The following is a 23591-nucleotide window of genomic DNA, read 5'->3' on the forward strand; positions in this document are numbered from 1 at the left end:
CATGATTTAAGCAAAGATATACTTCCTTTGAAATGTTGAAATGAGACCATTTCCCATCTTTTAGTACCAATGGCAGCTCACCGCATGGTGCAAAGAGCCTACCAAGGAGTGATTTGCTATGCCAACACAGTACAGATGACCGGTGCTCTTCAATTATTCCAGTTGCAGAATTCCCTTTTGGCCCAAGTCTCATAATCCAGACACAATGTGATAGGGGTCTGTCAATTGCCATGTCTTAAAAAAATTAAAATTAACTAAAAAGTGTGACTTTTTCCAGAACAGCTCTAAGAAAAACCATACACACACACCATTTCTAATTGACAGGCTTTTTCAGCTGGCTTTGCCCTTTCAAGCCCATTGGGAGGTGATCAGCAATGGTGGATTGAGGAAACTTTATTTTGCAGCTCATTCATGGCACATCAGTCAATTAACACAAGTTGCCTGGAGCATGCCCATATTTCGAAGCGGAGCTTCAGAACTGGTGACAGAAGCAGTGGCACAGCTAGAGGGTGGTACACCAAGCACATGAACCCCCCCATCCCCGCCGCCCGTCAATGTTGTGTTAATTTATGCCCTGCTAAGCCCCCCTCCTCCTTCTTCACCCTCTTTCCCTGGTAGTAGTCACAGAAAGCAATATATTTACTACACAAGACGAAACATGGATAGCAAGCTGCGAGCTATAGCAAAGCTCTCTCTCTCTCTCTCTCCTGTACATACAATAGCATGCATCTAGAACTCTGCCAAGTGTGGTATTTTTTTTAACCCTTTAAGTGCTGTGGACAAGTCTTACTCGGTTGCAATTTTTCTTACAATTAGTACCAAGGATTAGTCGGTCTCGTTCACGTGTTTGGGTGCTCTTCTTAAGTGCTGGTAACGGGCTGGGCTGGCCAAATGAATTTTAACATGCTGGCGAGTTCCCTCTTTGGCCCCGCATTTGATTTAGTCATCAAGCTCCTAAGACGACTTGCTTCTGCATGAAAACCTTGACAATGATGGCAGTGTTTTCAGTGCTGTAGGCACATCTTGTGATTCTGATGTCGTCGACTACGGCGATAGTTCCGATACAGCGCGGAAATGAGCAGTACCTTCTGCCAGCACCTACTTGTGTATATTCAGAAAAGTTGTGAACTTGCTACACCCCCATGTCGTATATATTTCGGATCTGCGAAAAATTTGCTATCCAGAAGTGCGGTGAAAAAAAACCTTTTCTGAACACATTTTTAGATCTTTTTGCTGGCACTTCAAGGGTTAAGTGAGCAATGGAAGTTAGAATCCTGCAGAAGAAGTGCATGTTGCTGAATGCCAGATTTCATACGACAGCTGGCTTTTTACTGTCAGTCAATTTAACAATGCAGCCAGCAGAATGGCATTAAGGGTACTCCATTAACATTATTTGAGTCTTACCTTATTGATCAGTAACAATCAGTATGTATAAAACAGAAGTCATGTTTTCTTCCATTACTTAATGGCATGCCACAAGGGAGCATAGTAGGTACTATGGTTTTTAACCTGTACGTTAATGACGCTACTAATATTGATACAACCGTAACATTTATCATATACACTGTTGACACTGCTCCCATTTCTGGTCCGAATTCACAAAAATTAATGAAAGATTATAACGATCTATTCACTAAGCTATCTGAATGGTCTATCGCTAATTGCCTAAAAATGAACCGTACAAGAACTAGTGTTATTTTGCACAAAAAATAAAGCTCTTACTAGTAATCAAACCTTAGTGTGTGCTGGTAAAGAACTGCAAATTGTTGATGAACATAAAATATTAGGCGTTACTTTTTCTTTGCACCTTACTTGGGATAAACATGTTGAAAATATCTGCAAAAAGCTGTCACAGGCATTTTGTCTCGATGTCATTGTCTTTTTCAACCTAAACCAAACGTAACATTTATTATGCTTCATTTTTTTCCCATTTAAGTTACTGTACCTTAGTGTAGGAGACTACAGGAAAGACGAACATTATGAAAATCCCTTCTTTGCAAAAGAAGATGATTCAGCACATTGACAACATGGGCTTTCTGGAGAAAACACAGCCAGGTTTTTTAAAGCGTAAATTTATTAAAAGAAAATATTTCTACCCCTATTTCTCGCCTTCTTTTTTTTACATCTCAAATACTGCGTTCAAAAATTTCCTCGTGTCTAATGCATTTTTAGACACTAAAATTCATTTCTGCAAATACGAGAAATAGTGATGCATGACATGTTCCATGGTTTCGTGATATAGACTACAGTCATTACAACATAACCTACCAAACATTTTAAATAAATATGGAGGTATATATACTTCCTCAGCCAAGGAACTTCGAATGCTTTTTGTAAACATGTGATCATTGATTACTTATAGTTTATCAGAGCCAATTGTGTTACCTTTTTGTAACCCTTAGAAACACATATTTCTTCTGATGTATCAAATATGTTTTCTCTTAGTCTATATTATTTTTCGTCTCTTGTGCATTCATGTAAGTAAATATATTTTGAGTGCCTAGCAATGTTACTATTTTTTATACAACCACCATGTAGGTCTTGTAACAAGTCAAGCTGTTTTTCCAACAGCTTTTAGCCTATGGTATCTACCAGAACTCTTGTACTTCTGGAAATAAATTTTTGCTGTGTTGTATCTACCTTTTTTTTTTCAGTATTTTGCTGAGAAGTTTTTAGCAGTTGGTGTCCTGAGGAGTGTGGAAATGAGACAAAGATGCAAGAGGCACACATAATGTATATAGTCTCTTTATTCATACCTATATTAAACACAACAGCTGCGATTTGGTTAATGCAATGGAACAAAAGTGCAAACATTGCGGTCTAGATTCTAAAAAAATAAAAAGTGTTAAGTTTCTGAGCCTATGCTAATTGCTCACACAATAGGAAATGCAAATTATCGGAGCCTGACTGAAGCCCAGCGGCAAGAAGCCTCAGTGGTGGCGCCAAACACAATCCTTTGGTGGGCAAACAATCTGAATGGAACCAAGCTTTTTCTGGTCAACTAAAAAATCACTTAATGTTGCATTAGTATACGCATACTATGAGGCTTTCGGTGAGCGAGCGTAACATGACAAACAAACAAAAAAACAAAAAAAAGGGACATCGCTGCTGGAATGTTCTGAACAGCTCTTTGTTGCTTGACAGGAATCCACGATGCAATCACATTTGCGTGACAAAAATATTAGTTGGACTAGTGCAGCAGCAACATGATCTGGCATCACGACAATATTATGTACAAGTACTACAATGCGCACCTGTGCGATCTTGCGCGACTGGCGCAAAGCCCTTTAGAAAAAGCTGTGGCAGGATTAAAAAGCACAAGAACAATGTTAACAACCAACTTCTACAAAGCCAGCGTCAACAACAACAAAGAAGAAACATAAGTAGTGTGGTGGACCCTGTTGAGGGTGGCGCTTTTTCCATGGGAAGTATCTCACTTCCATCGCTCGCGCTGCTGCTTGACGTCAGAATCCTTGGTGCTTGATGTTGTCCGTCGTGGTGTGGGGATCTTGGTCTGAGATGATCCGCTGGGTGTTCGTTGGCGTGTCGCAGATGGTGTTCTTCTCTGGCTGTGGTAGCCATCAATGCTGTCCGCGGACAGGTCGCTGTTTGCCCTGCTTGGCGGCCTGCTTGATGGCCGACTTGATGGCCGGCTTGAAGGCCGGCTTCGGGGTGTTCCTATTTGAAGAAAGAGCACAGGAAAAGCTAGAGGTTGGCTAAGGTATGCGCAAAGAGGACTTTATCACATACAGTCGCCAAACAATAATTCGGACTTCATGGGAAACGCCAAATATTCAGAATAATCGGGAGTCTGAAATACCGGTTTCGCCCAAAAATAGTTAACTATTTCACGAGTAGATAAAAAAAGTGTTCCGCATTCTTGAACCGTCACTTTCGGGGATACTTTCAATTTTGTGTGACAAGCACAAGACGCTTCGGCATCTACGAGCCACGGTACTCTTGGCACAATGCAAAGCACGCTATCTTTTGCATGACAAGTGCAAGCAGCAGCGGTGTCTACAAGCGACAACATCCTTAGCACCGTGCCAAGCATGTTACGTTATCACAGTGCAGAAATGCTTCTGGCCGTCAATGTGTCCAGTGCTAATTAAGTGAAATATCATGACAATGAAAGTGTCTTCGAAAGTGATCATCTAAAAATACCACCCGAGTTTGTCAATGCGCACATATGCTTGCGTTTGGCCATGATTCATGGTTCATGGCTGTGATTTTTCAGCCATGCCTTTTATGCTATAGCTTTTCACGCTTTTTGCACTTCATCAGTGGTAAGTGCGATGTCCGGACAAGTCAGTGCGATCAGCCGGCCACGTGTGGTGGATAATAAAAATGGTACAGAATCAAGCGGAAGGCACTGCTACAAAATCACTGCCTGTCGCTCGACCATTGTCATGCTGTTGCTACAGGTAGACAAAAGTACAGTCAATGCAAGCACCGAATATTCATTGTGGCCGACTAGATCGGCTAGGCTTTGCTAGTTTGAGTTTCACGGAGGCGCCACTGACATGACTTACAACCATGCCAGCAACATATCAAAACAAAAATATAACTATTTCTGCTTAACACTTGGCCAAACAAGCACACAGTCATGCAGTTGGAGTCTGAATTGTCGCACAATGCACTGTAAGATGCCCAAAATTTCGGTTGTCCTTATACAACTAATTACAGTTATGGCCTCACTATTAAAGGACGTCGACTCGTGAATCCTTCAACTATAAGGAATTTTCGCACTGATACATGCCTTTCTATCTTTTCGTCTCCGTTAGAACACTGGAAGCTACATAGCGGAGAAGCCAAGAAAGCAATGCCCCAGGCAAAAGTTTAGTGTCATGGCACCAAAATGGCTAGTCATGGCGCCCTGTGCTGGCCACAGTAAACTGTGCTACACAGCACACCACTGCCATCTCGGAGGCCAATGCAGCTGATGCAGCTACACAGTGTAAAGATGAAATGATATCTGTCTTTTTGATATCACAGACAGATAGATTTTTCATTTATTTAACTCAAATTATTAATTATGCATCATCGAGAATGCTCTTGTGATTGCAAAATCAGCTAATAGTGTTGGTGGGTCCACTTGCTTTCGGTGATGCTGCATAACAGCAATGCGGAAGCGAGAGCAAGAAATTTTTCTGCTGCATGCAGTGCAGTAACGTTTGACTCGCATGTTCACAGCAGCCTGTACAACAGATCGGCAATGCTTTCTTACTATGTTCAAAAAGTCTATGGGGCTAGTGGTGGTGCCTTGGAGCAGTCCTAATAATCAAGTATGTGCGAGTTATCAGTGTCTGGTTTATTGGTTAGTGACTGTACTGGTCATTTGGCTGATCTATGGTTTTCTACCTTTGCATCAAGGTGACCTTTTGGGACAAATGAAGTCTGCTGGGTGAAAGGCTAACAACTATGGGTACAGTATTACAATGTGCTCCAATATAAAGAGCGAATTTCCAAAATATAAATTTAGGTTACATTGCTTTCTTGTAAAATGTTAGTTATCCAATGATACAGAAGAGCCAGATTCTGGATGCCCATGAGGACAAACTTACACACTTGCATCACCTGCACCAGAAACAAGAGAACCAAGGGTAACAGTAAAGTTATAAGTATGAGCTTTCCAACCAAGCACTACCATATGCACATAAAATCTTGTATGCTCAAATCTTGTACCAAATCTTGCAAGCTCTCGCATGAAAACAACAGATTATGTGTCACATGTAAACCCTGCAACTAAAAATTCCGAGACAAGGACTGCCTTTGCCTTCCCTATATGTTGAAGTTATGAAACAGAGCAGTGGCATGAAACAAAGATGTTGAAAATAACAAACATTAAAAATTGCACAAAATATGTTCCATAATGTGGCTGTTCGAGTGTGTTGGGAAGACATGACTAAAGTGCACAACCAGACGAGGACGGTGAAAGAAGACAGGAAATACACGAGTGCTAAAAACGTCAAAAAGAAAAGCAGCTATGTTGTTAACAATGACTAATTTGCCCCAAACAACTTCAACACTCTCAGGTACTGCCAATAGTGTCGCTGTAGACTCTCCGATAAAGAGATTAGAATCCACAAAGACTCATTTTAATACTTTGTTATGCAAGTCTTACAAGAGCACATGACAAGGGTTGGTGGTATTTGCTGACATGCGTGATGCCCATTTAAGAATTTCAAGGAAACGCCATTAACGTTTCTCCAGTGTCATCATTTTCCTGGTAGCTACACTGCACTCGCATAATCTCCACCTATAGACTCCACTGTATTAAATTCCTTGCTTAAGTTTTTCAATGGTTCCCAAGAAAAATGTATAAATGGGGCTCTACTATGTAAATTGTTTCCACAGTTGCCCAAACTTGCATGAAAGAGCTGAGAGACAAGTGCAGAGAGCGGGAATCGAAACCAATGGCTGCACGTGCTTTGCTTTAGAGACCGAAGCTGTGCTCTGCAAGAAGACTTGTCCCATTAATTCAGTGCAATTTAGGCCATGGAGGCATTAGAGTGCTTCATCAACATTGTGCTCACCAAGGCGGGTGACCCGCAGCTGGCCTGAGCCGTCACTGAGCTCGTCATCTGCGACAATGCGCTGTTGCTGCTGCTGGCTCAGGGGGACGCTGCGTTCCGTCTTTTCTCGCACCTGCGCCCACCAATGGATAATCAAGACAGTGGAAACAATGAAGATGCCCACATCACGTGCCCGGTGGTGAACGTCGAATTACTCATGACCGTGACACTGAGTTTCTTCTTCTGTTGGCCTTATACAGTGTGTTCAGCATATCATAGAAAACAACCTGGAGGCAGCAAAAATCTGCAGACAGGTGTCTCTTCTTTAAAGTACACAAAGTGTTTACAGAACAATCAGCATTTATTTTACATGCTTTGTAGAAGAGCCAAGATGTGTAAAAAGAAAAAGATTTTTAAAACGTGCTCTGGTAAGGCCTGGACATTCCCAACCTGCTATTGTGAGTGCACCGACGGCAACATGTGCAGCAGATCAAACAAGTTGCCACAAAATCTTGCACACAATAAGAGGTTCACTTTACTTCGGCACAGTATCACATTCACTTCAAGTGTTCTATTCGGCTGCCAAATATTTACTAAGTTCAAGTGCTGCTTTGTAATATAGTGCACATATATTTGTTTATGATATTTTATTCATCTAATATTTATAATAATTCATATAATATTTCGAATCGTATAATATGTGCAGAATTTTAAGTAAAGCAGCTCACTGAAAAGCTGAACAGCACTAAGCAAGAGAGGTGCAAAATATAGCAACTGGCACTGACTTATTCAGTCGCTAAAGGGCTCGTCTCTACTGTTCACTTGTAAGAGCATACCAACAATCTAAGTTGTGCTGCTAAGGCTGCTAGACAGCCTGCTCACTGCTACACTTGTCGTGGTGAACTACAATGAATCAAGCAAGCTTGCAAGTCTTGTTAAGCCCAAGTGCCTGCAGATGTGAGAAATGATGGAGGCAAGGGGAATTGAAAGTACGGATGGGCTGTATGCAACAGTAATATTGACACAGAAATGAGTGCTTTGGGTAATGCAGACTGAATGTGAGGTATCAGCTCTTGTCCACCAGATTATCTTTTATATCACTCTCCAAGTTCATGCAACCATAAGGGTATAATTATTCATAAATAAAGCTCAATTATAAGTCAGTGCCACTGTGAAATGGTTTTCTTGCAGCTGTCTTGCACGGTGCCACCCAACTTGTCACAATACAGTTGCTGCCCAATTTTTCGGATGTGAATGGGACTGCTATTACCAAAGCCCACAAGTTCGGCTAGGTTCATGTGGCAATGCAAATTTATGTGCTGCCCTCTTGGATGTAATCTTACTACTAGATGTTGGCTGCAGATCGGCATACTGTTGCTGATAAGCCATCTGGAGCTGACAGTGTGTGTAATCTCTGGTTACCACAGACTGCTGCGTGATAACAGTATATTGTATTGCGACAGCTGGTGCAGCTACTATTCCAAATCTTCTTGCTTGCATTGCTTCAAATGTTACACATGAAGTTTTTCTTTTCTTCTTTTCCACCAGAAGGTGGCATGTCAATTATGAAATCTGACTCCCTTGGTTTGGCTTTCATTTAATCGAAATCACTGGACTATCAGACCCAGTGGCTGAACAGTACTTGGATAGCAGTGGAATTACTCTACCGTGGAAAGGGTCAGCCTACCCCTTTTACAACTGCACTGTCCATGAGGCAGTGCACATTAACCCTTCCAGTGTCACTGATGTGCTGGTAAGTTTTCGCTTTTCTGTCCCACCACGTCACTGACGTACCCATACGTTCCCCGCTCTCTGCGCTCAGATGTGTGCAGTAACACAAAGTTTTCGAGCTCAGAGGTTGTTCGGCCACCTGTTGTGTATATTTAAACATATTTTCTCCTCGCTGGGTTTGCTCAGTCTGGGTTTTTGTTAGTGCAGTGTGGAACACACCCCTTTGCGGGCTTGGTTGTGCCACACCAAGTGCTTGCGTCCGCAGATAGGAGGGGTGGCTCCTGGACTTTGTACACCGATACGTTGGCAATTCTCCGAGCAAATATTGGTGCCACAGCGTAAGGTCATCTCTCTTGTGCGTTTTTACCACCTGTTGTACGTGTATAGAAGGTTTCTTCCTCCCCCCCCCCCCCCCCTTCTTGCGCTGTTCTTGCTGCTGCAGCCTCCTTTCCAGCAACAAGGGTGTTCCTTTCATCTATGTGATTTTTCCAGGATGGCTCAGCCCTCTATCTTACCTCTTTCATTTGTGGCTCTCTATTTCATTTGTTGCTCTTTTTGCTTTCTCTGGTCCAGACAAAAAGTCCTTGAGCATGGTCACCCGATCGCTGAGAGATGGCCGCTCGTGTAGGACCTTCAACTGTTAATAGCAGCAGTAGCGCTTCTGACTTCGAATATGAGTGAAGCTCGGACTCTGAATATGACAGTGTGTCATCCACTGAAGTGGCAACTTCGACAATGTCGGATTTTGACCCTGACACAGCGGCACTAATGCGAAAGCATGAGCATCAAAACGAAACTAGGTAGGAGATAGGAAATGATGATAGGAATACGAGGACCCAACCAAGAGTGCATTTGCCATTATTCCTGTAATTTTTTCTCTTCTGTATAACCAAAGTAAACTGATGTGCTCGTTTTATAATATCTGAGAAACACACCCCAATTCTGGGAGCGTAAGAAGAAAGAAAGAAAAAAAAAACTGACACTGAAAGGGTTAACTATATCAGGAAAATCAAGCAACCTTGTTAAGACTTCTTGGCAGGCTAGTTAGTTCTGAATTATACTGAATGATAAAAGCACAAACCGACAAGTATGAGAAGGTGACACACAAATGTGCTGACTTACAACCACTCTTTACTACTAACTAACCAGTTATTAACTAGTTCCAAGTCAGCGCATGTGTGTATTGCCTTCTCGTCTCGTCCTCGTCAATTCGTGCTTTTATTAATTCAGTAAAAATTAAGCAAGCTGCCACATGCTGACAAAATTTTCATTTGCCGTTAAAATCTGGTCCCATGGCCCATATGTTGGCGTGATTATAAAACCCAAATAATCGAGTGTCCAAAAAATTGGTTGGCTACTGTAGTCAGCCAGTAGGTATACTTGGCTGAAGCTGCTGCTTACAATGTTCACTGTGCTCATTCCCTTCCCCAGGGAGTGTGCGAGGTGGAGAAGCGAGCGAGGGATCTCAGTGGCTGTGTGGCAATGAGTATTTGCCAAGGCACCGTGTCCGGGGAGAGCCCCGTTCCCTCAGCCCACACATGCATAGGAGCACCCCATTACCCAGTCGTAGACAGGAATCTTAGAGCCCTCTTCAGCCGGCACAGGTCGGTAAAAGGACGGACTGAAGCCCTGCACTGGCAGGCACGGCATCATGGACTGGAATGGAGCTGCTGCAAGGGTCCCCAGAAGAAACTATCTATCAGTACCAGTTGAGAATGGGCGAGGTAGGGGGGGAGAGAGAGAGAGCGAGACAACAGAGAGAAAAAGACGGCAACAGCTCTGTGCATGGCCGCGCCAGGAGGGAGAGGCAGTGCGCTGCTGACAGACGTGTTGGCGTCCCCCTAACGGCTGACGGGTTTCCTCCGGGCTGCTGTGCCCAACCAGGGGTGTGTTGGGAGAGGAAGGGAAGCAGGGGGGGGGGGTGCAGGAGGTTGGTTGCTTCCCCCCACTGCGTCCCGTGAAAGCATGCACGCACCTTGGTGATGGGTCCTGCCCGCGAGAAGGTCTTGGGCTTGAAGGGCGTCATGGACTGGCTGACGCCCTCGGCCAGAATGAACTGTTCGCGCAGCTCCAGGTTGGTGCGCCCCTTGGCTGGTGGTGGTGGTGGTACGTGACGGTGGTGGTGGTGGTGGGAAGGGGTGCAGCAGCAGGAGGGGGCACACGCGCATGCGTCCAACAGACAGGTCAGCCACGTGCACACACACATACACACCACACGCAGGGGAGCACATGGTACAACACACACTCACCACCGACCGAGCCACATACAGACAACGAACCACGGCAGGCATAACCAACCCCCCACCATGCACAGGAACACTCGGCCGGCGGCAACAATGACAACGAGCTTGGCTGGTGCGGTTCTGATGCACCGACACCGACTGCCTCGATGTCCAAATTGACTTCAACATATTTTGGTGTGGACTTCCAGCTCATTTAAATTAGTGAGCAAGATGTGTGCTACTGATGCTTAGAGTGATGACAGAATAAAACAAAGGAAATGAGGGTACTGCCACATCATAATGCTGTGGGCCAAGACTCACAAGATCACTAACACAGCTGCCATGCCAGTTGCCTTTCAAACTGTGCAACAAGCATAACAATGAGAAATCCAAATAACATACAAGTAGATTACATTAAGATAAAATTTGTCATCTTGAATTCCATGATAAACTGGACTGTTCTCGAAAACTTCACTCAGTTTCATCAACCTAAACATCACTTCAGATGTACAGTTTACATTTATTTTCCAAGCTCACTTTAAAGAGTCGACTGAATTTGCATTTTTTTGACGTGGTACGCTGCTCATTTCTCTTTGTTTCTTGTAAACACACTATACAAATCTGATTACAATCACCACATCGCAGGCAAATAAAGGCAGAGCTTGTTGGCAAAGCCCCATGGATGTCCACCACACCCAAAGAATAAGCCTGCTTCACACATCTCTCCTGTACAATGTTCATAGATCCACAGCAACTTACATAGTATGCATCTTGATGCATGTGAGCCCTGTGGCATGCCATGGAAGCGGGATGTGGCACAGAGCTTTAATTTGGTTAGGAGATGTTATGTACAGCGGCTTGTCACTGTTGGACGTGCACTACCAATGCTTCGAACTAGAACAGGTGTGCGACATGGCACAGCCTGTTGCCAAGACGAGGAAATGTGCAAGAGACCATTCCTATTAATGTTACATGCTTGCTTAACATTATGGTGAACATCCAGGAAGCTGGTGCCGTATCGTCTTACACCATGGCAAACATCTCACAGAGCTGAAAGCCTGCAGCGAGATATGAACATTGTGCCACTTTTAAAAGGGCAACCTCAAAATAAAATTTACAGCATGTTCACGCAGAAAAAATTCCCATTAACCTTTACAACCAAACAAACAATTTAAAGTACTGTATTTATACGAACATAGGTCGACCTTCTTTTTTTTCGGAAGTGCGCTATCAATCTATATTTGTGACCAAAGAATCTTGACAAGCTGACATAGCTAGGGAACAAAGCTAGCAAAAGTACCAAGCTAACGGAGTTCCTGGTGGCGCTTGCTGTAAAGCCAGCCTGAAGATTACCAAGAGTGGCTTTAAGTGCTGCATATCCAATGCACTCAACGGCACCAAGGACAATGTCATTTGGTATGCCAAGGATGCCTGTGAAGCATCCGACGAGGATGCCACTGGTGGTATCAACTAGCGAGATTTAGTAGCCGAACTTGCGGTAAATGAAGATGTGTCACGTTCAAAGTTCTTCGATATTTCTGAAGTTATGGTCAATCTATATTTGACTCATAATTTTTCATCTCTTGGAGAGTTCTATATATAGGGGTAAACCTATATACGTGTTCGACCTATTTTGAAGTAAATACGGTTGTCTGCCTGTAAAAGGTAAAACCAATACAGCTGCACTGCATGTGTTCCAAGCTTTAAATACAGATATTATATATATATATATACACACACACACACAAGATATCTCAGACACAGGAGACATACTCTGGATACTACAGCGAATAGTCCTTTGTGCAAGCCAGAAAAAAAAACTGAAGAAAGTCTTTTAGCACATTACAACAGAGTCGGGAGTGAAATCCAACACTGCTGCAGGTGAGATGTTTGCCCATAAGGTTGTAGGCTCGAGATAGGGCAGGGGTGGTCAAACAGATGTGTTTAAATAGTCATAAAAAGGCTGACCGTGCATTGCTCAAGAGTTGCAGCAAAATGCAGGAGTTTTTGACCTTAACGACATTGGCTGCCTCTTTACTATTTGAGCTCCCAGCGAAGAAACACCGATTGGGGAACGGCAGAAGCAAAAGATTGCGAAAGTTGCCTCATTTGGTGTATGCTAGCAGACTATTGCATGTGGTAGCAGGTGACTTGCTGCTTGATCAGGCCTGCCACCTGACCAAGAAACCAGTCGCGAGTCACAAGCAGACCAAAGAAAAGCTATGTGCTGCTCCCGGGTCAGTTTGGCCACCCCTGAGATAAAGAATTGCGTGGAGTGATAGAGAGACAGAGAAGGAAAGGGGCCGGACAGTAGTACGGTCAGCATGCACAGAAGGCATGCGACAAGCATGCTCAGGCAGGCCCCCATATGTACAACGCATTCCAAATCCCAGCAAGGCACAGCCGCGCGAGAAGAGGGGGTTAGGGATAAGTGGGCGCCATTTGCACTGCAAACTGTTTGGACTGGCTGCGTCGGTACTGCTCGATTATTAGCCGTGTTAGCAACAATGCTTCTTCTCTCCCTCCTGCCACAGAAGAGAACAAAAAAAAGAAAGAGAAGAGAAAAAAACGTGGCAGGGAAAGCACCGCTCCTTGTTAATAATGAAAGAAAAGAAGATCTAGAGACAAAGCTTTTTGGCTTGTAGTCGCAGCTTGGCATAATATGGAGCACAGGCCTTGGCCACCCGCTTACCTCGGCAGGGATCGTTTTTGACGAGGAATTCGTCGAGGGCCACCCAGCCGCCACCTACACGCACCATGACTGTGCTACGCAGGATGCGCACCAGGCGCAGCTTCTGAGATTCACCAAACTGAAAGCGACCGACAACGTTAGGTTGAGTGGAGGCCACAAAACCAGCCTCTGCTAGAAACAAAGCCAACCATGACACTTAAAGTACAGGGTAAGTTCACGATTGTGAACTCTAACATAAACCAAGCTCTAACTAAATATCAATGTCTGTGCGACACTTTTCAAATAACAAAAAGGACTCTTAGTCTGACAGGTGCTTAAGATAGTTTACGAAATGCTGGAGGCGTAAATGGAAGTGTACAGCTGGTGACGTCTAATGGCACCGTGTTAGACTATGCTACATTAGAAATGTTCTTGAGCTGTAGGACACTTCACATGAATGGGGAAAAGGAAAAGGTAATGAATATCCTTGCCTACTATTACGTTTTTGACAACACTTTTACACAAGGCTGAATAGGTCAATGTTATTCCTTGAAGAAAGAGTCCTGCAACATTTAGCTAAACACAGCACTACAAGATGTCACCCTCAGTACTGTTCCTCCGGTATTTTCAGTATCTGACTACAATTCATAAATGGTAAGGTTGAAACACTAAGAACGGTGCACATACCATAAATATGAAAGCAGAATGCCATCTGTATTATACAGGAAGTAATCTTGTAGAGAGAACAATGCCACTTATGAAAAACTATATGGGCTCAAAGGCAGATTACTACGAATTTTCTAATTCCCATTGTTCCCTGCTTGCAAATGTTAATGTAAAGGACATATCTCTCAAGTACACTCAATCTTGCTCTCAGTAATGAACACTTACCCGGTATTTTCCCTCGCCCACTTGGAACACTTTGAAGCGGTGGACGCAGGTGCACTTGGCAACCTGTCGCTGAACTTCATCCTGGATTTTCTCGGCCTCCGTAAGGGGCTTGTTCTGCAAGCCGATGGGCATCACACATATTAGTGATGGTAGTCAAGTCCCAATCAATCGGCAAGCACCATCAATGACTGATCTACGTCGAGATGTTAGTGACCAAGTCATGCTACAGAACATTCCCCCAGATCTGCATAGTTCCCAATGTCTAGGCTAGGACTCAATGCAGCAGACTACAGACCCATGAACACAGCTAGCTGTATGGCAAGCTCATAACAGTGCAGTGAGTACAGTTAGCATGTCGAGTTGGCACTCACCTGCTTCGCACCATGAACCAAGCACTGCAGCACAGGTTGTGTTTAGTGTTTGTTGAGACAGAGAAGAGACAAAAGCCATGTTAGAAAGGTTAGCACCAAGCTTGCAAGTTTACAACTGAGCACTAAATCACCCAGGCATCATCGCAAGGCTACTAGTACAGCCATTAGAGAGCCTAGCATTGAGCTGCTAGCAACGTAGACTCACATCTCGATCAGGACGAAGGGTGTCAATGTACTCCTTATGGTCAATGTAGCCATCGCCATTTCGGTCAAAAATGTCGGCTACCCTTTCCATCTCGAGTCTGCTCGTCGGGAATTCTGCAACAAGCATCACACACCAGAATGTTGGGGCTACATGTAGACAACCCATAAAAGCAGGGAGCAGGTTACATGATGTCCATCAGGACGCCTACACTGCACTAATATGAAAAAAAAGCATCGTGTTTGTGTCCAAACAATGATTCCTCCAAACATGCAAGAAAGGATGCCCCAGCCACTGCTATTTTCTACATAATCGGTGTGTTAAAGATTCTCTTTATGAAACTTATTTTCCCACAGAAACAAGAACATTACCAGCTTTAAATGAAAATTTGGAGTTTCTTTTCATTTTAGTGCACCGTATCACAACAGACCGCTGATCTCAATAACATTGACAAAACATTGCTATACTCACAGACAACTTTCCTTCGCTATGAAGCGAAAGCTATGGGAGTGTAGCTTCTGCACATGACTGTATTCATAAGCAATGTAGTCCGGGCAAGCTCAGCACTGGTTTCGGTTTCTCCGACCTCACACAAATTCTTTACTTTAGTGAAAGCAGAGACGGAGACAATTAACTTGGCATGAACCAATCTATGTTTACACATTCGATATGTACCGAGTTCTCAACAGCAAGCAACGCAGCTTGCATCAAAGCCCCAAAGCAGCCATACAACCATGGTGTCGAATGGGACTTGGATGCACAACCAATGATGGTGTCGGTAGAGTTGGCGCTGCAGTCAGCTTGCTCACTGGTTTGTACATGCCGACGGTTGCGACGGTTTGAACCATGCAAACGATTGAAATTTCCAGATGGGTTCACTTGGTTTCCATGCAGATGCTGCGAACACTTGTTTTGTGTGCTTCGACAGTCATTTGTTGCTGAAGTTGAACAATGGCCTTTCAGGGGAGTTAACTGGCAGGACAGCAAGCGCTAGTGTGTCTTTGAGGAATGCATAAAATAAGCGACAGTCTTATGTGTGCAAAAACTCGAAAGGGCAAACTAAAAAAATGTGACAGGGATAAGAGCAGGCAAAACAAAAGGGAAAATGTATTTGCATAATATATACAGAAAGAAGCCGAGATGGCAGAAGAATAGCCATACAAGCGCTTCTTCAATCGTCGTCTTCATTCCCTTGCTGGTGCCTTCTCCAATGTACAGGAATTGCTTGTTCATGCTTGTAACATATGACCCCTGCTCTGGGGGCGCTGCCTCGGCGCTTAGGGAAGGGAAGGGTTGTTGTCGGAGAAGTAGGGATTCAAACGGGCGACGCGCGCAATATCACTAGGTAGAACGGACGATGACAAGCTACTGTTCACCGGGGCGATCTCGTATGTGGCTTCACAGGGCTGGCGGAGAACATTATAGGGGCCAGAGTACAGAGACAGAAGCTTCGAAGACAGGCTCAAGTGGCGAGACAGCGTCCAAAGAAGAACCAAAGAGCCTGGAGAGAAGTAAACGCATCTGTGGTGGCTGTCATAGCGGGCCTTTTGGGATATCTGCGAGGCAGAGAGATGATCCCATGCAATCTGGTGAGCCCGAGCAGCAGCACTGCAAGCATAGTCTTGTGGGGACGTAGGTAGCTGATGGCAGGAGAGTCCTAAAGGGCAGTGTTTCGTGATGGGATGAGTTGTATGTGAATGTCACAAAAGGCAAAGTGCTGTCCCCAACATGATGATCATGATCAGAGAGCATAGTGGTCAGCATGTGATTAAGACTCTCGTTATGTCCCTTTATTTACAGACGGTAGGCTGTGGTTAACACGTGATGTGTAGAACACGAACGAAGGATGCTGTCAACGACTTTTGAAAGAAATGAATGACCGCGATCAGTCAGCAGCTGTCATGACGGGTCATGGTGGAGAATGACATCGTGAAGCAGAAAGTCCACGACGTCAGTGGCACAGCTTGGCAGCAGTGTCCGGGTGACAGCATATCGTGTGGTGTAGTCAGCAGTTACGGCAATTCACTTGTTCCCCGTAAATGGAGTCGGAAATGGTCCAACCAGATAGAGGCCCATGCAGTAGAATGAGATAGTTGGGATCTCGATAGGCTGGAGTGGACCAGCGGGCAACAAGGATGGGCGCTTGTGGTGCTGGCAGGACTCACAAGCAGCAACATATCGAAATACAGAACAGTAAAGGCCTGGCCAGAAAAACCGACGCCACACCTGGTCGTATGTACGGAACACTCTGAGATGTCCAGCAGTTGTGGCATCGTATAGCTGTTGGAGCACCGTGGAATGCAGAGATTTAGGAAGTACAAGCAGAGTCTGAGCCATCGAGTTAGTATTGCATCACTAGAGCATACCACCTCAGAGCACAAACAGGTGGAGAGATGGGTTGGAGTGCTGAGAGTGCAGACGGTGGATAATGCAGCGCAAGTCCGCATCACTGACCTGTGCGTTCTGGATATCACTAAAGTCGGAGATGGCAAGGACACACGTGTTGGCGTCATGGACAGCGATGTCGGAAGGATCCACGGGATGATGGGAGAGGCAGTCGGAATCCTGGTGCATTCAGCCGGACTTGTAAATGACATCAAAGGTATACTTCTGAAGCTGCAATGCCTAGTGACAAGTCATCCAGTGGGGTCTTTAACGGAGGACAACTAGCATAGTGCATGGTGGTCTGTGATGACCGAGAACATGTGGCCAAACAAGTATGGTCAAAATTTTGTGACTGCCCAAACTAGAGCGAGGCATTCCCGTTCAGTGATATGAAAACTTGTGCTCTGAAGGGGAGAGGAATCGAGTGGCATAGGCAATGATGCAGTCTTGTCTTTGTTGCATCTGGACGAGGACAGCGCCGATGCTGTGTCTGCTGGCATCGGTGCGAACTTCAGTGGCCACGGATTGGTCAAAATGGGCCAAGATGGGTGGGGTGATAAATAGTGAGTGTGCGAAAGGCATAAAGTTGTTCAGGACCCCATGAAAACGATATGTCCTTCCTCAGGAGTTGCGTTACGGGACGGGCAATGTCGGCAAAATTCTTGACGAAGCGATGAAGATCAGAACAGAGGCCGACAAAGCTCCAGACATCTTTGACCGAATGTGGTACTGGAAAATTTTTGACCCCACGAATTTCGCTGGCATCAGACTGCACGTCACGAGCACCGACGAGGGGGCCTAGCACAGTGATTTAATGACAGCCAAAACTGCATTTTGATTAGTTAAGCTGAAGGGCTGCTGCCGACAGGCGTGTAAGAGAACTGCCGGCAGGCGTGTAAGGTGGCTCTCAAATGACGGTGAAAAAAAAAACGATATCATCTAGGTAACAAAGGCACGCAGACCATTTGTAGCGCTAGAGGAGAGAGTCCACCATCCTTTCAACTGTTCCTGGGGCATTACAGAAGCCAAAGGGCATCACTTTAAATTGATAAAGTCGATCCAGTGTAACGAGTGTGGTCTTTTCCCGGTCCAGGTCACCTACAGAAATCTCCCAGTATCCTGACCGTAGGTCAATGGAGGAGAAGTAGGTAGACTCGCGGAAACAGTCGAAAGCAACATCGATTCGCAGCAGAGGGTAGATGTCCTTTCGTGTGACCTGTTCAAGTGATGGCAGTCTACGTAGAAACGCCAGCTACCGTCCTTTTTTACTAGCATGAACAGTTATGCTCAAGGACTGCAGGAACGTTCAATGACGTTTTTCGTGAGCATTGCTTCGACCTCGTGCTGAATCACTTGTGGTTCAGCATGGGACACATAATAAGGACGTCGTCTGATGGTGCTAGCATCTCCAGTATGGAGATGCTAATATACGGGAATAACTTCTAACAATACAATAAAATAACAGTAGCTGACTGGTGAATTACTTATCGTTTCAAATAAGGCGCTGTAACAAATAAAAACAAAAATATTGTTTTCTATTTCCCACATAACAAAATAAACAAACTGCAGGACTACTTGCAGTAGCGGTGAAAGAGGTGCACTTTGGTTCCCATAGCCTTAACTTCATAGCTAAGAAAGGTTGTCTGTGACTATAGAAGTACATCCACGAAGAAAAACGAGATAAAGTGAAAGACAACTTTACCACTTAAGTTTTTTTGTCATGACAAAAAGCAGGTAACATGACTGCATTTGTGCAGAAGTGGGCATCTTAGGCACCACTATGTTGTTACATTAGCTACACAAGCTATGAAAAGCCTAAAACACTAAATACAAAAATTAGCATGTACACGTAAGTCGCAAAGCTCTTAATAGCATTTGCACATGTACATTTTAAGACTGCTATCTTATAGCATATGCAAGGGTTCTTGCATATGCTGTACTAAGACTCACTGATGCCTGAAAGCATGTGATGTTGTGAGACCTACTCGACTTGAGGATTCCTTCAATGAACTCCTCCTTGGTCACTTTCCCGTCATTGTCTTTGTCGATCTTGCGGAACAGGTCCATCACACGAGACTTCTTGTTGTTCATCCAGCCAAGGAACTGAAGGCCAAGGATGAAGGACACACACATCATGAACAAGTGTGAGTACAAGACTTCCCTTCACTTTTACAGCAAAATCAGCTTGCCACTCACCCTCCTGCGCCACTCGTCAAAGTCGAAGTTCTTGATGCTCTCCAACTGAAAAACGAAGACACATTAGCACATGCGAGTTTCGTTGTACTACCGTTGTACCAAAAGAAGAAGAAAAAAAGAGAGAGAGCGATAGATATGTGTGTGCGTGTGTGTGTGTGTGGAGAGAGAGAGAGAGAGAGACCTTTGTTGTTATGAGTGCAGTAGACAACATGCTGTTCGTCATGTGCAAGGGTAGAATGCGAGAACTACACTGGGAGGATGGTCGGACGACAGTTCCCACGGATGCTGGGAGCTGCTAATTTTCCCGTAACAAGCTGCCCTTATCAGAGAAGAAGCGCCACAAAGGGAAGAAAGAGTTGCTACTCCTGGGGAGGCTGAGAAGGGGGAGGCTGAGAAGACGCGAAGGGCTCATGGACGGTTCCCGGGAGAAAGCCGCGACGAATTGGTGCCTGCTCTATACCATGAAGAACGGGAGAAGACCAGTTAGAGTAAAAGATCTCCTCTCCTATTCCCATGGTAAGACCCTCTCTCGGCCTTTGCATCCGCTAGAACTTGGTGGGGGTCAGCAGTCTTATATTCCGTCTGCGACAGTTTTGTTTGTGCTTCTTGAATGGCTGCCGTCCCGGTGGGTCGTGACGTGTGTGAGTGGCTACCGCCAGAAGGGAGGCTTGGAACAGAGGTGTTATAATGGCGGTGCGGAGAGGAAACAAGCTGCTCTGGACCATGGAAACGCAGCGTATCCAGATGATCACTGCTAAACACTTGACCTTCTTCTGTTTTCTTATACAACAATGTAAATAAGTTATGTACAAGTGCCAGTAAACCTGCTGGTTTTTGGTTTCCCAACTTCTGAGCTTCTGATTTCTTCAACCCGAAGCCTATGCCATACCACCACATGAAGCCAGGTTCGAGATAACCTAGTGCTGTAGGATCACATAACATTTTAAGCAGAACATGACATTGGAGAGCAGGGGTGTGTGAACAACGAATAGTAGATTTCAAATCAAATATCAAATGGAATCACAATAAAAAACGCGAAAGAAATATGAATGTCAAATCGAATATCAGGAAGAGTTTCACAAAATTTAATGCTTACAAAGTCTGGGCAAGAAAACACTGTGCATACCTTGCTCGGGAGTCTTCTAGCATTGCCCAACAAGAATGTAGTAAGCTATCAGAAACTTAGGTACATAAAAATCAAGATATACAGTACAGTCTATTCTTATCAACTTGTTCGCAAGCTTCTTTGTTAACCTCCAAGTTCTGGCCCCATATGTTAGACTGGTAGAATGCAATGATTGTAGTTTTCATTGACAGTGGTAAGCTCCCAGTCAGGATGTGGCAATGCCTACTATATGTACTCCAACGCATATTTATTCTTCAGTAAATTTCCTTCCGACGAAACATAGCAGCCCGAAAAGAGTGAGGAACAGGCTTTTGTTGAAAAGACAGTGTGAGAAAAATGCGACTTCACGCTCTGCTTCGAAGCTCCATACACTGTACAAGACTGCAAAACCTGTCAGATATTCACAGCATTGTATGCTATCTGTGGACTGTTTCTGTTTTACCAAGCCTGAGGAGTGGTTCAGAACCCCTTAAAATGAAAAATATGGCATCGAACAGAAAGAAGCTCTAAAGTAAATATTGCAGCCACTAGGCTTAATGACAGCACAATACGACTACTACGGGTACCAGCGCATTGGCGTGCGGGAGCGCTTGTTCAAGCCTGCGAGATATTCAAAATGGTGGCGGCCATGGCTTCAATTAATGCCATTTCGGACCTGCAGTCACAGCAGAAAGTCACAAGAACCAGATGGTGAAGGGTTTCAGCATCCAAATTTGAGACGGCCTTACACATTGACTCTATGGGGTGCATGGCGCTGCCGTGAAGGTGTCCGAATTATCAGGCATGTCCTAAAAATTAAGTGCCTGAAAAATTGGACGTCCGAAAAATCGGTCGTTGACTGTACTTATGTTACTGATAGCTTGCTACACTACTGCTATATAATGCTAGGAGAGTCCAAAGCATGTGCAGCACGGTACTTTTTGGGCCAAAATTTGTAAGCATTACTCTTTGTGAATAGTTTTCTGATATTAGCGTTAGACACAATATTCGGGGTGTTTTTCTTGATTCGACTCATTATTAGATTCAAAATATACTATTTGGTATTCGCACACCCTGACTAAAGAGGGTATAATTTTGTTTAGAATGTTCAGTGCTTACCTCCTGCAGGTACTTGAGGTGTTCCAGCAGTCGGCGCTGGCGTTCCATGGCCAGCAGCCAGACGTGCTGCCACTTCTCCACCAGCTCCCGTGCACGGGGGTGTCGGATCTCGGGCTCTGCAGCAGCATGCCCACGCCTGCATACACAGACGATGACACAGGCCTGTCAGTTGGGAGCAAGGAACTGCAAAATGTGGGTCCAATGATTCGACTCGCTATCTCTTGTAGAAAGACGTGGTTAGAGTTAGCAGTTTAGTGTTTGATGAGTAAAAAAAAAAGAAATGGCTGTTAAAATCTGCGCAAAAGCTCCCACAAGCTGTTGGTGGCAGCTGGTGTTGCATCACTACACTCTTTTGCAGTGACACCATTGATGTTTACCTGAGCATGATTCTATAGCCACACATGATCTGCATGCAGAAAACTCAATTATTGTTCAGTTTCGAGGCCTGGGGAATCTTCAAAGACTGCTATTTCTACTAATGAGCAGTGTAGTTTATGGTGCTGTAAGGATGGACCAGATTGTTCATTGACTCAGTGATTAAATTTGATCCCCCATAGAAACACTGAGGCTACAAGTAATCCTGTAATGGAGAGCTCTGGGTTAATTTGACCCCATGTACAAACATAGTTACATTCTGACTCATTGGTGCGCAGCCATTATGATGGGGAACAGAATCTGCAACACTCCGCTTGGCAGCAGAACTTCATAACATACAAACAAGAGATTCTGCATGGACTGCAGTCTGTGCTTAGGATACATCCAAGACGCCTCAACTGTCCAGCAACTCAATGCAACAGACATCTCAATTCTTGTGCGTGCTTATCCACATTGACTGAAATGGGTAAGTAAGTCATAAATAGGTGAAGGCATACTACAGCACTCACGTAGGTGTGGATGTCCGGGGCGTACTCTGAGAAGCTGCGTGGGGCGTGCGTCTGTCATGTCGTTGCTGCGATGGGCGGTCCTTGATTCCACCAGCTGCGGCTGAGCCAGCGGCCGGCTGGCGTTTACTGGCAAAGGCCTTAGAGATACGATCCACGTCGGCCTGCCGCTGGGACATGTCGTCCATGAAACGCCGGTGGTCATCGAGAAGGCGTTCTGTGCAGATTTTTGTCACAAGAAAACTTATCAAATGGCTAGTAGACGCACTAAACTAACAGGACATTCACCTTTGGAGCTACTTAGGGTACAAACTGTCAATCAAATTTTCAAGTCAGATTTGCTCACAAGAAGAATTTAGCAGTTAGGCGTGCCACATAAAAGCAGCCCTCTTGACTAAAAGCCAAATAGCAGAATTACAAGGCAGAGTCAGAGGTATATTCTCTTTAAGACAAACATGTGGGACCTTGGAAAGTTCAGGAGCTCAACAGAATTACAGTGTATACTATAATGCCTTTCATCATCATCACACATAATAATAATAATAATAATAATAATAATAATAATAATAATAATAATAATCCTCTTTTATGTCCACTGCAGGAGGAAGGCTTCTCCCCGCGATCTTCAATTACCCCTGTCCTGCGCCAGCCGATTCTAACTAGCACCCGCAAACTTCCTTATTTCGTCGCACCACCTAGTCTTCTGTCATCCTCTACTGCCCTTCCCTTCTCTTGGTACCCATTCTGTCACCCTAATGGTCCAACGGTTATCTGCGCATTACATGACCTGCCCAGCGCCATTTTTTTCTTTTAATGTCTATTAGAATATCCTCTATACCCGTTTGCTCTCTGATCCAAACCACTCTTTCTGTCTCTTAAAGTTATGCCTAGCATTCTTCGTTCCATTGCTCTTTGTGCAGTTCTTAATTTGTTCTCAAGTTTCTTTGTCAGTCTCCAATTCTCTGCCCCATATGTCAGCACCGGTAAAATGCACTGATTGTATACCTTCCTTTTCAATGATAATGGTAAGCTTCCTGTCAGGAGCTCACAATGCCTGCCCTATGCGATCCAACCCATTTTTATTCTTCTGTGAATTTCCTTCTCATGGTCAGGGTTCCCTGTGACTGACCTCGGTAAACGTACTCTTTCACAGATTCTAGAGGCTGACTGGCGATCCTGAATTCTTGTTCACTTGCCCGGTTATTCATCATTATCTTTGTCTTCAACATATCAATCTTCAGCCCCGCTGTTACACTCTCTCTCTTAAGGTCCTCAATCATTTGTTGTAACTCGTCTGCAGTG

General features: G+C 44.6%; 1 protein-coding gene across 10 annotated transcripts in view; it reads right to left on the reverse strand.

Annotated features, from left to right (window-relative positions):
• Positions 1 to 2729: 2729 nt before the first annotated feature.
• The window catches only part of shot (dystonin-like protein short stop), a 306414-nt gene continuing 285552 nt past the window's right edge, over positions 2730 to 23591 (reverse strand). For 6 of the 10 annotated variants that reach the window (XM_055068486.2, XM_055068481.2, XM_055068490.2 and 3 more), the window contains 11 exons: positions 22293 to 22506; positions 21409 to 21544; positions 19185 to 19229; positions 18974 to 19091; positions 14607 to 14719; positions 14402 to 14425; positions 14031 to 14144; positions 13161 to 13278; positions 10222 to 10337; positions 6537 to 6648; positions 2730 to 3678 (listed from right to left, as the gene is read on the reverse strand). In XM_055068486.2, the coding sequence (XP_054924461.1) occupies positions 3434 to 3678; positions 6537 to 6648; positions 10222 to 10337; positions 13161 to 13278; positions 14031 to 14144; positions 14402 to 14425; positions 14607 to 14719; positions 18974 to 19091; positions 19185 to 19229; positions 21409 to 21544; positions 22293 to 22506 (1355 nt within the window). In that variant the 3' untranslated portion in view covers positions 2730 to 3433. Of the gene's footprint in view, positions 3679 to 6536; positions 6649 to 9806; positions 9917 to 10221; positions 10338 to 10447; positions 12994 to 13160; positions 13279 to 14030; positions 14145 to 14401; positions 14426 to 14606; positions 14720 to 18973; positions 19092 to 19184; positions 19230 to 21408; positions 21545 to 22292; positions 22507 to 23591 lie in introns of those variants that run through there. The other 4 variants (XM_055068482.2, XM_055068483.2, XM_055068488.2 and 1 more) reach the window with 4 other exon arrangements.

The sequence above is a fragment of the Dermacentor andersoni genome, chromosome 9 (assembly GCF_023375885.2).
Source record: "Dermacentor andersoni chromosome 9, qqDerAnde1_hic_scaffold, whole genome shotgun sequence".
In the NCBI taxonomy this organism is placed as follows: Eukaryota; Metazoa; Arthropoda; class Arachnida; order Ixodida; family Ixodidae; genus Dermacentor; species Dermacentor andersoni.